General features: G+C 39.7%; 1 protein-coding gene across 46 annotated transcripts in view; it reads right to left on the bottom strand.

Annotated features, from left to right (window-relative positions):
- CLASP2 (cytoplasmic linker associated protein 2) overlaps positions 1 to 14,876 on the bottom strand; it is a 271,467-nt gene that overhangs the window by 112,472 nt on the left and 144,119 nt on the right. For 41 of the 46 annotated variants that reach the window (XR_012157456.2, XR_012157457.2, XM_073333055.2 and 38 more), the window contains 3 exons: positions 11,199 to 11,254; positions 9,143 to 9,316; positions 2,385 to 2,408 (listed from right to left, as the gene is read on the bottom strand). Coding sequence is in view for 44 of the 46 variants with exons in the window: in XM_073333055.2 (XP_073189156.1) it covers positions 2,385 to 2,408; positions 9,143 to 9,316; positions 11,199 to 11,254 (254 nt within the window). In the remaining 2 variants the exon portion in view is untranslated. The remainder of the gene's footprint in view (positions 1 to 2,384; positions 2,409 to 9,142; positions 9,317 to 11,198; positions 11,255 to 14,876) is intronic. The other 5 variants (XM_073333026.2, XM_073333035.2, XM_073333049.2 and 2 more) reach the window with 1 other exon arrangement.

The following is a 14,876-nucleotide window of genomic DNA, read 5'->3' as shown; positions in this document are numbered from 1 at the left end:
GATGCATGGGAACTGGCACTGCTAACATTGGCAGTCTTTGTCCTGTGCTTCTTTTTCCTCAGTGCCACAGCATCTCAGGCTGACGATCCTTGTTCAGAGGTACCACTCATGTCCATCTTCCAGATCCTGGAGGATGCAGTCGGAGCCAATTCTGCAGCTGTGGGGGCCCAGTCAGAGTTGGACCATTGTAAGACATGAAATACTGCACTGGTGAGGGCGGCCAGACTGGTCCTTGACATTTTCTCTATAACCGAGGTGGAGGGATGTGATCACATAGGCCTTGATTTGGACACACATGTCCTTGAAGGTTTGAAGGGGAGAGGCACAGGAACCAATCCAGCCCTGTCAGATGACGTGGCTTTTTGAAACCCTGCAGTCTGCTGGAACCTCCAGAGACCACCAGCACAGAGGTTGGTAGTCCTTGGAAGCAAAGTCTGACCTTAAGAGGGTCTAACCTTAAGGGCCTCCTTAAAGCAGTAGTTGGAGATGAATCGTTCCATCCTGGAGGGCTCTGGGGGTAAGGGTCCAGCAAATCAAAACACCCAGATGGCGAGTGACCTTCACATAGACACTTTAGGGACATGTCATCATCTGATACCAGGAAAATGGCTGGACAGAAAGCGTATCTCTTAAATCAGGTTCCTTTGGCTTCCTCGATTCCACCATTATTCAGAACTGGGGAAGTACCCTAACTGTTAGTAGCTAACTGAAAGCTAACACTAACTAATTTTGAGGAGAAAACTCTTGGCTTCAAGGAACTGGAGAGTTCACATCCATCCTGGCATGTAATTGGAAGGAACAGAGGCGAGAAGGGCATTCCACCCCTTTTATAGCCTCCACCTTCGGTGCATCAGGATGCCAAGTGGAGGGATGGGGTGCAAGAGCACTCTAGCTGATATTTCTGCAGGTGGATTCTACCGCAAGGCAACACAAATGGGTGCAACACCCGTAAATAGGAATATGCAAAGCCACTTGAAGAACATCATTTGTACTCCATGATCTTTACTGGCTTACAATTAGCTGCAAAGTGCAATTCACCATGCTCGTTATCCATAATTCTTCAAATGGTTTGGGATTCTGGTATTTTACTAATCTCTTCTCCTGTGTGCCACCTAACTGCATTTTCAATGGAGACCTTGGTTCTGGAATTCAATCCCTCTTGAAGTCTGCTAGACTCTGATGGCCTTTACGATGTGGTTCAAAATGAGTGTGTATTTAATATGATTATTTGCTCATCTGACTCAATAATGGATGAAAAGATAGGGATGACGGTAGGGAATGGTGCCTGCTTTGTTGATAGTAGCTATTGTTCCTCATTTTTCTAAACACTGGGATATAGTTACAATACATGTGGCAAAAGTTTATATAAAGAGTTTTCAGCATCTTTCAAGCCAACATGGCCAATGGTAACATCCTTGAACAAATATCAAACTCAGCTATTATGGCAAGGCAGGAAACAGATGAAGCACTAGTTCTAGCTACTTATTGGAAGCATCTAGCTGTAGCATAGTAACAATTGCTAGAAGAATTCTGCTTCTCAGAAGGCCTTTTCAATTATGACAGGAGATATAGCGGACAACTAGCTAAAGACGGTTTAATACATAGCTAGAACAAATAAATACTAAAATGCAATTTGAGGGAAAGTCTATAAACCTTTAAAACATTCTGTTAAACATGCTGGAGGCTACGTAATCCATGAATGTAGGCCTACTCAGCAATAATTATCTTTAAAAAGAATTAATTTAATTAAAGTTGACAGTGTCTTGTTAAACGTCTCCTAATTTGATTATTTTAAAATATAGGTATGGACAGAGCATTCTTTACATAATACATCTGATTTTTAAAAGATCTAAAATATTTTACAATAATTTTCTGCTCCCTTATTGATGTTTATAAAGGTCTTCTTCACAAAAAAGAAACTGACTGACAATACAGGAGAAATTGTGAAACCCCTGAACCTCTGAAACACAAGGTACTGCCAAATACACAAACTTTTCACAGTACCATATACAAAACTTTAAAGATTAAGTTTTCAAGTTGATGGTACCCTAGCTGGTAAAGTCAGCATCTAAATAAAGAAGGACAAAAGCTTCTATTCACAATGATTGGTCATTACAGAAATAACATCAGATTTAAGATAAACGAAGTTTCTTTTAAAGCTGGACACCTGACATCCATAACGTCAAGATATATTGACAAATACAGTAATAATACGAAAGACAACCACCTTAAGACTAAAATTAGTGTACAGAGGGGTTAATGAAGACATTTTGCATATTAATCAATAGAGCTGTGCAGTACAAACATCAAGAACTTTACATTAAATGCAATTTCCAAAAATGTTTTAGTAGCATTAGAAGAGGGCAGACAAAACAAGTTCTTACCATCCATCTTGTCAGAAGTATCCTCTTTGTTGATAGAGCAGGCAAAGAAACAGGGAAAACTTAGTGTGTTAGAATGAAGACTTTCATAACACAGAGTCATAAAACATTCATTAAAGAAACTATATTAATAGTAAACACTGCGAACATCTGTAGATCTAATTCATGTGTGTAAACTCTAGAAAAGTCAGTGGTTCCCAACCTAATGTATGCAAAAATATAAGATAGGGTACAAGACCCCCTCAAAAAGATGTGGAACCTATTTGCATTATCTAGATTTGAGCAAACTCTGGAAGCAAATTTTATGAACTTTTTCAGGATACATCAACTGCTTGGTGCTCAACAGTCAATGAGAATTCAAATTTACATACATTTATAGTGTTACTGAACCACAGTGACCCCACTTCTGAAATTCTGCCACTTAACTTGAAACCTCAGAAGGGGAGGCAGTAGAAATTTAAGAAAAAACAGGCCAGCACAGTAAAGGAAGAAAAAAAGGAAGGTCGACTAGTACATACAGCTTAAAAGCAATTAAAGATTTTTCTACTCATTTGGCATGGAGTGTGGTGTATTGCAAAAAAGGAGCACCCAGATTTTGAGTATAATATAAGCAAAATAAAGGCTGAGTACCACTACAATACTTACTAGTGCAGTGTTTCTCAAATGTGGTCACTATGACTGCATGCAGCCACCAGAGTTTTTTTCCTGCGGCCACAACAGCCTCTTGTGAAGAGATGGGGGAGGAGGAAAAGCAGTAGCCCCACCCTGAAGTGCTCAGGGGTGGAATTCAGCCTCCCCCCCGGTTCAGCCAGAGGCTCGGGCGACAGGCCATAGTCCCCCGTCACCTGGCTACAGGGTAGGACTCTGGCAGCGGGCTTCAGCTGCAGGCCTCCTGAGGTGGGCTTCAGCGCCCCCCCCCCCCACCAACTTCAGGGCTTTGGGTTTCAGCCTCCCCACAGTAGCAGGGCTCTGCCCGTGGGTTTGGAGCTTCAGCCCATCCCCGACTCCACCCATGGGGCTCTGGCTCTGGGCTTCTGCAGGGCCGGCCTTACCGGGCGCTGTGGTCCAGAGGCAAAAAATGGGGTGAGCCTGGGGTCTGAGACCATGGAAGGGAGCCTAAGGCAATGCGGGAGGGGGGGAAGCAATGGGGCCAGGAAGGCAGCAGGGGGCCAGGGGCACCAAATTATAACTGTAAATTATTTTTACTATTGAGTCTACAAAAAACCCTACAACAATCAATTACAATGATTTGGACACATAAATATGCATATTTATTTGTTTTTCCTGAAGTTACTTAAGTATTTTAGGAAATAAATTGTCAGACTGTCCACCAACCAGAGTTGGTGGCTGCACTCAGAGGCTGCCAAAAAATTTGTTGTGAGAACCCCTGTACAAGTGAGATATGTATAATCCGCTAAATGTTGCTTATAAGGATGCTAGTAATTTCAGGCCTCACAGCAGAACTAACCTCAAAATGGCTAAAGTCTGGCAGAGAATGTCTTCCTGATTCTACAGCTACAAAAACAAACATATGTTCTAATGCAGTAACAGCACAGGGGAGATCCTTTTTCATCAATAATCAACAAGCAATGACAGGTAGAGGTAAGTAGAGACCTGTGTGCTCCGGTAAGTTGGTCCTGATTTCTACAGCTACTTTAAATTTTAAAAAAAGATTCTAATTAAATAATTAAATATGTACACGAACAACACTGTCAGTACAGTGGCCCTGGTATTTATTTTTATATTAAACTCTCCACATGGAAAGACACAGAAACCAAACTGGAAGCAGGATAAGCACATTTGTAGGACATTTCTGGTAAGATGCTCAGCAATGAAATAATTAACAAATTTGCCCATTTAAACAGTCATTTTAGGTTTCAACCACCCCACTGAGATGAAAGGGACAGTTTACTCAGTACTGTTTCATGCTTCCAGCACATTCTGGCATGCTACATTGCTTCAGTTTACACTCAGTTCATATTTTCAAGGGTATCTTCTTAACTAAGAGTACTAAATTATTTATTTATTTTCAAGAGCTGAGACTCTGGAGCACCTTCCTGCAAGGCAGATCCTACGGTGAATCCACAGCCAGCAAATATATGGATCCCAGGTCACACATCTTTAGAAGGGGCAGGCACATACCACCCACTGTTGCAGTAGTTTACTAAGTTTTAGAATTCTGAATCTTCAGAAATTCCTATCAGTCATGCTGCAAGCATAGACCCAGAAATGGTAATTTCTTGAAAAACATTTTATTTTAAGAGGTTATTGTAAAAAAAAAAAAAAAAAGTACGATGAAATAAATTTAAAACATAAAAAGTAGACAGTATTCTCTTAATATTTTACAGAAACATAGAAAAGGGGATTTTGAGAGGCTATCAAATCCATCCCCTGCACTGAGGAAGGCCTAAGTAAACCTAGACCATCCCTGACAGGTGTCCCTGACCAACCTGTTCTTAAAAACCTCCAAAGGCATGGCTTCCACAACCACCCTTAGAAACCTAATTCCAGGGTTTAACTACCCTTATATGATACATCTACACAGCAACTAGACACCCAGGGCTGGACCATGCTAGCCAACTCAGGCTCATGGAGCTTAGGATGCGGACCTATTTAACTGCTATGTGGACTGTCAGGCTCAGGCTGGACCCTGTGGTCTGGAAGGATCCCAGAGCTCTCAAGTGTAATACTCAGCACTTGACTTTACTGAATTTCATCTTGCTGATTTTAGGCCAATTCTCTAATTTGTCAAGGTTACTTTGAATTCTAATCCTTTCCTTCAAAGTGCTTGCAACCCCTCCCAGCCTTGTGTCACCTACAAATTCTATAAGCACACACTCCATAACATTATCACGGTCATTAGTGAAAATATTGAATAGGACCAGATGCAGGACTATCCCTGCGGGACACCACTAGATACATCCTCCCCAATTTGACTGAGAACCATTGAGAACTATATTTTGAATATGGTTTATTCACCAGCCTGTGCACCTACCCTCATCTAGATCACATTTCCCTAGTCTGCTTATGAGACCATCATGTGGGACTGTATCAAAAGCCTTACTAAAATCAAGATCTTGTCTACTGCTTCCTGCTTATCAGCTACACCAGTAACCCTGTCAAACAAGGAAATTACATTGGTTTGGCATGATTTGTTCTTGACAAATCCATTTATTGAAGGATTCCTTTTAGTTTTCAAGTCATTAAAGAGCTCCTGATGGAGCCATACTGGCCTCTCATTATTATTCCTATCTTTCCTTCACATCAGTATAGTTGGCATTATGCATTTAATATTCTCTCTATGAGAAGCTGCCAGCTATTCTGAACATAGTTTAAGACCTATTTACAAGGAACCCACATGTGGCAAGGAAAATAAAAAAAATGTATAATCGTAATTATATGCTGAGAACAATAAAGAAAAAATATTTTGCAGTATGTGGTACATTTTTCTTACTCTCCCCTCATCCCTTCTTTCCTTCACAATTCTAAGACTTCTACATTTTCAGTTTATAAACACTATATTTTTAAAAGTACAAGGATACCATAATAAACTCAAATACCTCAGCCTATTAGTGCTATTACGATACTACACAGATTCAGACACACCATAAATAAGAATGTCATACCATAGACAAAAATAAAAATATGTAGAATTTTAAATTATATTTCTTGTGTAAGATTTCTCTATTAATTGAATCTATTGTTTGGCACTACCAGAACACAAAGAAAGGGCTGAAACAACCTTTTTACAATTATTGCTTGATTATAAGAACACTTTCTAATTTGCATTACTAGTTAACACTAATCATTCAGAGAAAGAGAATAAGACAAAATAATAGCTATTCCATTTGGACTAATGTACATTCATATTCTGTTTTACCTTTAACCCCCTAGACCAATGTCACGAACAGTATTATCGGAATTCTTCCATCAAACATACATCTCAATGTTCATTTTTTCCATTTTAATCTAAGAAGGTGTGACAGAATGTACTCGTGTCCACACCCTACACACCATTGTAATAATCTTTGTAGAATGTACGCCTTGTGAAGTATCATTTGAAAACTCAATTTGGTGGTCATTATTATCATAAAATGTTTGTGGCAACACTGCATGTGAAGTTATAAGATTCCACCGTGTGGTGTTATTAACATGTTCCAAACTAAGGTTGGCAAACAGGTCTGTCTCAAACAAAGGAACGTGTGCTCTACTTAATTTTCATTTACGCAGTAAACAGAGCCATCAAGCAGGAAGTGAAACAAAGGAAACTGAAAAGCTTCCCCATAGTCTTTTGTCTCCTGTTACCCAGCGAAAAATGGTTTTCAAGAGGGGAACCGCAACTCCAAAAAGGAGGGACAAACACCCCCAGGCACCCCTCTTTCTCTCCCTGCCCATCACATTCACAGCACCAGAAGTGACGAAAGAAGCATTTGTTGGACACTGGGAGATGGGATGCTGACCTAAGAAGTTTTGTCAGTGAGACTGCTGAAGGCATGTGGTGAGAAAACTTGGCTTTGAATTTAACATAGTTTGTTAAGTTAGGCACTAGTTGCATTTTATCTTATTTTTCTTGTAAACATTTCTGACTTTTATGCTTCATTACTTGTACTCACTTAAAATCTCTATCTTTGTACTTAATAAACTTGTGGGGTTGTTTTTTTTTTAATCTAATCCAATGTGTTTAAAATGAAGTGTCTGGGAAATTCCATTTGGGGTGGCAGGTTTTGTGCATATTATTTCTATTAAAGAAATAATGGACTTTATATAAATATGTATGGTCCAGGAGAAGACTGGGCAGTTCAGGGCATACATTTCTGGGGGGAAATCTAAGACTAGGAGTGTGTTGGGGAAACCCTGCAGTATAACCCAGGCTGGTAAGAGCCAAGGTGTGGCAGACTGGCTGCAGTAGACAGACAGACATAGCTGGGAGTGACTTACATGCTGGAGGCTGATTGTGAGCAGTCTCTAAGCTGGAGGCTACAGCAGCAAACCATTGTAAAGGGCACCCCAGGTTAGAGGGTAACACAGCTACTCATTAGTCTGGAATGTGCCCCAGGTGTGTCACAAAGGGATAGGTTGGTTTGTTTTTCTAAAAAGACTCCAAATGACAGTTGCCAGCGAGACAATACTTTCCAGCTAATCAAAGCAAGATTTAAAGAATATGTTAGAACGGATCCCGAATATATCCACTAAAAGAATAGCTATGAAACTAACAGCACGAGTAAATCCTCCTCCTAGTCATTCCCCTGCATACAACTTCCAGCATTTACCCTCTTGAAAATTTGTGTGTTCTTTTAAACTCCTATCTAGGTGGTGTTGGGAATGAAAAATGTAGTCCTTTATATGTTCTGAAAGCACAACACTGTTCTAACCAAAAAATTTATTTTTTCTATTTAATTTAGCAAAAGACCAAAGTAATCCTTTCACTTTATCATAGGCAGGATAACGTCATTCTTCTGTATCTCTTCCTCCAACACTATTTTAATTTGACCTTTTCTTTTTCTTTCTTCTGTCTCTACCATGCCTCTTTCCTTTGCTCTTCCCTCCCACAATGCTTGTAGAGTAAGGCTAAATCTCGGCCTTGCCTTGAGCCCTGAAGAAGAATGTGTTGTTGTTGCATCCAGGAGCAGATCATGGACAGATTATGACTCAGAGTTCATGTTTGGAGTTCGCAACACTTCTAGCATCCAACACCAGAAGTGCTATCAGTGATAGACCTCTCCTCAGAAAGATATCATGGTAGCACTTCTTACGTCTAACAGACAGAAGTAGTGTTACTCATTGACAAAAATGCAACTTAGGTGAAAATATACACAGAAGTGCTGGAAAACCAACTCTTCCAAACCAACACTGTACACAATTGTACAGAACAGTGAAAAATATGGAATACAGCTTGAAACATTTCACCATGCCTTAGTTACAAAAGTATTTTAGATTTTTTTTTTAAATAAAATGGGAATTTGAGATTTCTAACAGTGATTGATATATTGCCTCTAAAATTTGACAGAAACCATGACTGCTCCCTTCTACTGAAAGCTTTTGCAGTCCATTTATCTGTCGCTGGAGATCAGAATGAGAGTGTCTCATATACTTTAAGAACATAATGAAAACACTCTTTGCACTGACCTTCTTCGATAATGGAAGCTCTAAAGCAGTGTTTCCCAAACTTGGGACACTGTTTGTTCAGGGAAAGCCCCTGGCAGGCCGGCCAGTTTGTTTACTTGCCGTGTCAGCAGGTTCAGCCGATCGCAGCTCCCACTGGCCGTGGTTCGCTGCTCCAGGCCAATGGGGGCTGCAGGAAGCGGTGGCTGGGATGTCCCTCGGCCCACGCTGCTTCCTGCAGCCCTCATTGGCCTGCTGCAGCGAACCATGGCCAGTGGGAGCCGCGATCTGCCAAACTTGCGGACGTGGCAGGTAAACAAACCAGCCCGACGCGCCAGGGTCTTTACCTGTACAAGTGGCGTCCCAAGTTTGGGAAACACTGCTCTAAAGCATCAAGAACACTTCCATGCCTCAAAATTAGCTCTCCCTTAAAATCATCCATAGAAACCCAGTTTAATCAAAAAATGGAGCCAAGACAATAACTCCTAGTCAGACAATATTGATGTCTCTTAATTCAAGCACTTGGTGCCTAGGTACTACTATTATGCGTGCACCAAATATCCATACACAGTACTTTCCAATAACGGAAGTATTTTTTCATTACCATTTGCTTTCTATGAACTCCAAGAAATAGTTTACAGTAAAACAGAATCTCTCACCTAGTGAAGCATAGGATCCAGGAGGTAGACCAGCAGCAGACAAGCGCCCAGCTCCTGTTGGCTGTCCAGCAGCATGGCGTGCCTTTGCACCTGCAGCAGCATTAACATCAATGTCACTGCGGGACCTCTGCAGTGTTCCTGGACTTGGAGCAGTCTTGCTGCTACTTCCTGAAACTAAAAAGGGTAAAGATGGTAAAATTAAATCTAAATTAAGCCCACTTATTATCAAAAGTTAGGTTAAGATTTTCCATCTCTATCCAGTATATGGTCTTATAAACCATACGGTTAACTTGATTCAATACATTCAATACAATCCTAAATAATATAAAAAGTAACTATATTAAGAGAAGGCTAAGGTTGCAAAATCAAGCCCACAAAAGGTACTAAAATGACAGAATTGTGGTTGCCTGTGCACCCTTAATTCGGCCCCTCTGTGTGCCTGTATTACGATATAATCTTTAATTACAGAATCACATACTATTTTTTCCAGTAGGATCCCTGCCTTATTCAGTGCATAGAATAGACAGTGCTCACGGAAGGGGGATCATTCATTTATTTTATCTTCCTCATTCAATGCACTGTCACAGGCCTTATTTAATACACACCATTCCATCTTCCTGCCCTGTGCACGAAGTACAAAAGCACTAATTTCCACATAAGCAGTTCTGTGGTCCATTCATCATAGTATCCAAGTGCTTCATAAACATTAATTTATCTTCACATTATCTGTGAGATTAGGTGATATTATCATCTCCAGTTTCCAACTGAAGAACTGAGGCAAAGAGAGAAGGACAAATTTGTCCACTGATTTAAAACGCGCAACTTGATACAACTAGGACCAGATTTTTAAGAGTACTTAGCATTTTTCTAGCACTTTATATATTCACAGCACAGCTCTAGTTCACTTCAGGTATGGCTGTGAGTGTTCAGCATTTCTGCAAATCAGACCACTGGGTCTCAAGTTTGGCATCCAGAAAATGAGAGACATAATGGCCACCGGTAAAAAAGTGTGGTTTAAGTAACTTAGACAGCATCAAATAGGATCTCTGTGACAGAAACAGGGATAGAATTTGATTTTCTAGGGCACAATTCAACTACCTTGCCTATGAGACTATCCTTTCTCTTCCTGTAGTCTCCTGCCTCACTCAAAACACTCTTCCAATTTCTGCATTAGATTAAGCAAAAGTCCTACAGACAACAACAGTCTCATTCACTACACAACCCTGACTCATTCCCTGATCAGGTCCATCTTGCTCACTGAATGACGCAGTGGTCCTGCATAAAAGAATAGTATGAGATTCTTATCAACGCATACACACAAGATGGTAAACTAAGGTAGCAGAGGTAACTTAAATTCTTGCATTTAACCACCCTTTGAACTTTACAGTTTCAACCTAATATGGGGGGGTGGTGGTTTTTTTTAAATCTATTTATTTATTTAGAAAGTTTAACAGGTTTACAAATCACAGTCATGCAAATATCAGAAACAAATGGATAATTACAACAGTGAGTTTATTTTTTTTGTTTAGAGAAAAATTACGCAGCAATATAATCCTCAAATCTCACTAACAGAATGTTACCTTATTACAGAGTGAGCCTCCTTACACAATCCAGGATGTGATATTTCTGGTAACTTTATTAAACTGAGCGAAACTACCAATTGCTCATATTTATCAAATCAGGCATGTCTATCAAACATTAATATTAAGACAATTGGCAGGTGTGCATTTTTTTGGCAGGCAAACATACTTTAAGCATTGAATATGGTAGCCACATATCTAAGGGTCTATTTTTGCTGGGTACATAGATAATTGATGTGTTCATTTTTCTATTACAGAAAAAATAGAGTCTTACGAAAAATGATAGCAGTCTAAACTACAGGTGGAACTGGCATCAATGCATATAATAATGCAATTCTGTATTCGAATAAACAGAAAAATACAAAAAAAATCTTAAATTACAGCTAAGTCTAATTTAAAATAGGAACATAACTTTCTAGATGGTCAATTTATAAGACAAGTCTATTTGTGTGAATTGTATAGCAATGAGAGCATACCTCTGCCAGCTATACTTGCTGGGCTGGCTGTGGACCATTTAGAAGATAAAGGACGACTGAAAGAAAAGCAAACAATAACTATATTAGTAAGAAATGAAAATTACGAAAACACTTTTCAGTCCTTCATCTTTTTACCTCCATTTTCTGTTTCTACTTTCTGGAGTGTTTTCGTGTAACACACATACTATATAGAACGACGCATAAAGCATGCTCATCCTAATACATCATCTGCTTTTGCACATTACAAAATTAATTCCTTGCTATAGTATTATTTAATACTTTGGTGACTGCAGACATAATATAAACCCTTTAATATAAACGGCAGGCATACAGAACTATCAAGATCCATCCAGAAGCTTGAGGAAAATATGTTGGGTGCTGAAGGTGGCTCGATTCGGTTTCTCTTGCTTTGCTTTCCACACCTCCTCACACATAAACCCCACTTTTTTTTAAAAAAAAAAATCTCTTCTGAACCTACTCCCTGCTCCAACTCTTGTTCCACATTTTCTTCCAATCCTGCCTTGGTGAGTAGTTCTGCACAAACAAAATTTTCTGGTGCACTCCTCTCCCTCAATCACTAATTGTCAACTCTCTCCTCTCCCTGAGGCACACAGGCACAGAGTAAGGAGCCAAAAACCAGTTCTCTTGTTCTCAAGAGCAAGGAACACTCCCTTTATTAGTGCTCAGCCTCCAGTTCTGGCTATATGCTTCACAAGTGAGAAAAGGAGAGACTAAAAGACAAAAGGAGACTAGTAGAACACTAACAAAATGAGACGACATCTGATGGCAGGATATTTGTTCATTGATTCATCTATAACCATTTCTATGTTAGGACACAGCTTGGCGGAGAAAAACACAAACAATAATCTGATGAGGTTCAACAAGGATAAGTGCAGGGTCCTGCACTTAGGACGGAAGAATCCAATGCACCGCTACAGACTAGGGACCGAATGGCTAGGCAGCAGTTCTGCGGAAAAGGACCTAGGGGTGACAGTGGACGAGAAGCTGGATATGAGTCAACAGCGTGACCTTGTTGCCAAGAAGGCCAATGGCATTTTGGGATGTATAAGTAGGGGCACTGCCAGCAGATCGAGGGACGTGATCGTCCCCCTCTATTCGACATTGGTGAGGCCTCATCTGGAGTACTGTGTCCAGTTTTGGGCCCCACACTACAAGAAGGATGTGGAAAAATTGGAGAGAGTCCAGCGAAGGGCAACAAAAATGATTAGGGGTCTGGAACACATGACTTATGAGGAGAGGCTGAGGGAACTGGGATTGTTTAATCTGCAGAAGAGAAGAATGAGGGGGGATTTGATAGCTGCTTTCAACTACCTGAGAGGTGGTTCCAAAGAGGATGGTTCTAGACTATTCTCAGTGGTAGAAGATGACAGAACGAGGAGTAATGGTCTCAAGTTGCAGTGGGGGAGGTTTAGGTTGGATATTAGGAAAAACTTTTTCAGTAGGAGGGTGGTGAAACACTGGAATGCGTTACCTAGGGAGGTGGTAGAATCTCCATCCTTAGAAGTTTTTAAGGTCAGGCTTGACAAAGCCCTGGCTGGGATGATTTAATTGGGGATTGGTCCTGCTTTGAGCAGGGGTTTGGACTAGATGACCTCCTGAGGTCCCTTCCAACCCTGATATTCTATGATTCTATGAATATTCTATTACTCAAGACAAATATATACAGCTCCTAAGCTTTAAGCTGGCTGGCAGTATGGTAGGGCTTGTATTGTGCTGGTACATGACAGTATGGTGTACTGACACCTGTGTAAAGTTGCTATATTGCTTTTATAAGAAAATCTTTAACTGTTTTGGTTGCAAAGAAAACCTCAAATATGCAAGTATTTAAAGTGATGCAGAGATTTCTATGCAAGTGCGCAGAGCCTGGAATAATAGCTCTGAAAGGTTGTGAATTGACCCATACATTTGATTCAGGAGATAATTCAGATGTCCAGTGATAATTTAAATGTCAGAATTAACTATTTCATTCCTCATGTGAGAAAGGAAATGGAGATCGCAGATCTGCACAATTTACTGGAAGTGACATCTCATTTTTGTGACATAGCTAGGTGGTGTTTGGAAGATACTGCCATTTATTTTAGCCAACTAAACTTAAGGAGCCAAGCAGAGCATATGGGCATATTCAGCCCCAGTGAGGGGGAGCCAAGCTCAGGAAGCCCAGTGGAGTTTAGTCAGGAGGCCCAATTTTATTTTGAACACTTGCACAATCTAATTTAATGTCTTTTTTTTTTTTAAATGACTCACATGGGTGAAGCTTATTTTGTGAGCAGAACTCAGAAGAGTACTCTCTGCAACTCCCCACACAATTCTACCCCTAACTGCCACGATCATAAAAGTTAAAACAGCATAGTCAGGAAGGTAATCTAGGTAAGTGCTGGTCTCGGAGTAGCTTGATTAGTATGTTGCAGATCTTCCCTTTCTGAAGTGATCTAATTAATTTAATTCAAATCAGTTTCCTTGTAAGATTGAAGGAATCCATTTACCAAGCTTTGTAAAGCTTCTATAATAAGAGACATGATAACTGAAAAAAAGAAAATATTTAGTTCTCAACTCCTTTGGCTACTGGATGAACTACACAGGACATTTTTTCCATGACAAAAAATTATAACATTAATACTAGAGGCTATTAATTAAATGGGGCGGGCGGGGAGAAATGTGACATTTAAAACTAAAAATCCTTCTAACTTTTAAAATTCTCCTTTTGTAGGTAATCAAAATTTCACATCAAAAATTTACTTTACAATCTTGCGAATCTATTTTAGTAAGGATGCTGGCAGAAGTAATATCACTTATTCACAGAACAATAGTGCCCACAGTATACTGTACAATTAATCTTGGGCCCAAAGGATCTGTAAGATTTATATTTATTTAAGATTCTTGTAAGTTAATAATGTTGAAAACCACAGAGAATCACATATACTGGTAAAAGGTGACATACTGATTTGGCAGACTCCCAAGCTCAGTGTAGGGAAGAGGGAAGTGAACAATCACAATAAAAGCCAGAGTAGTAACTTCAGGGTAAAAAGGTAAAAAAATCACTCATTTGTTTTTATTTCAACTGCTTTTAATATTCGTATTTCCTCCTCCAGCTCCCAACATTCCTACACAATTTACCTTAAATAGTTTGGGAGTTACATGGCTTCCAAAACACAGATGTAAAGCTACTACCCAGCAAGGGTAAGTCCTTTGATAAGATTCCATCTTATCCATAATTTAATATTCAGTCCACATGCAACCCTTCAAGTTTCATGAACTAATTACTAATGAAGTTCCTAGTAGTGATTATGCATTAGCTTAAGCAAAGGGTAAGCAAACCATCTGTGAATGTACATATTCATTGTTGAAGATACAGTGTTGCCAACACCATTTCCTATAAATTTCTATTTAAAAATGTTTAGATAATTACAAATGACATATTGCAGCTAAAATTTGGAATGGATAAAGGGAAGGAACTCAATTTTTAAGGCTACCAGTCAAAAGTATTGCTGCCAAAAAATTAACGTTTCAGTGTTTGGGTGGGCATGTTTTCTACTCCCCTTTGGCCCACAAACAAAATCAGTGAAATCAAGTTAACTCATTTAGGAAATCACTTATCTAGACTAAGGTCTTGACAGTTTCGTTTTCCCAAAATTTGGCACCATTAGCAGATTGGTTCTG

This window comes from Lepidochelys kempii, chromosome 2, assembly GCF_965140285.1.
Source record: "Lepidochelys kempii isolate rLepKem1 chromosome 2, rLepKem1.hap1, whole genome shotgun sequence".
In the NCBI taxonomy this organism is placed as follows: domain Eukaryota; kingdom Metazoa; phylum Chordata; order Testudines; family Cheloniidae; genus Lepidochelys; species Lepidochelys kempii.
The sequence above is the reverse complement of the archived record's forward strand: the minus strand, read 5'-3'. Positions and strand labels throughout refer to the sequence as shown.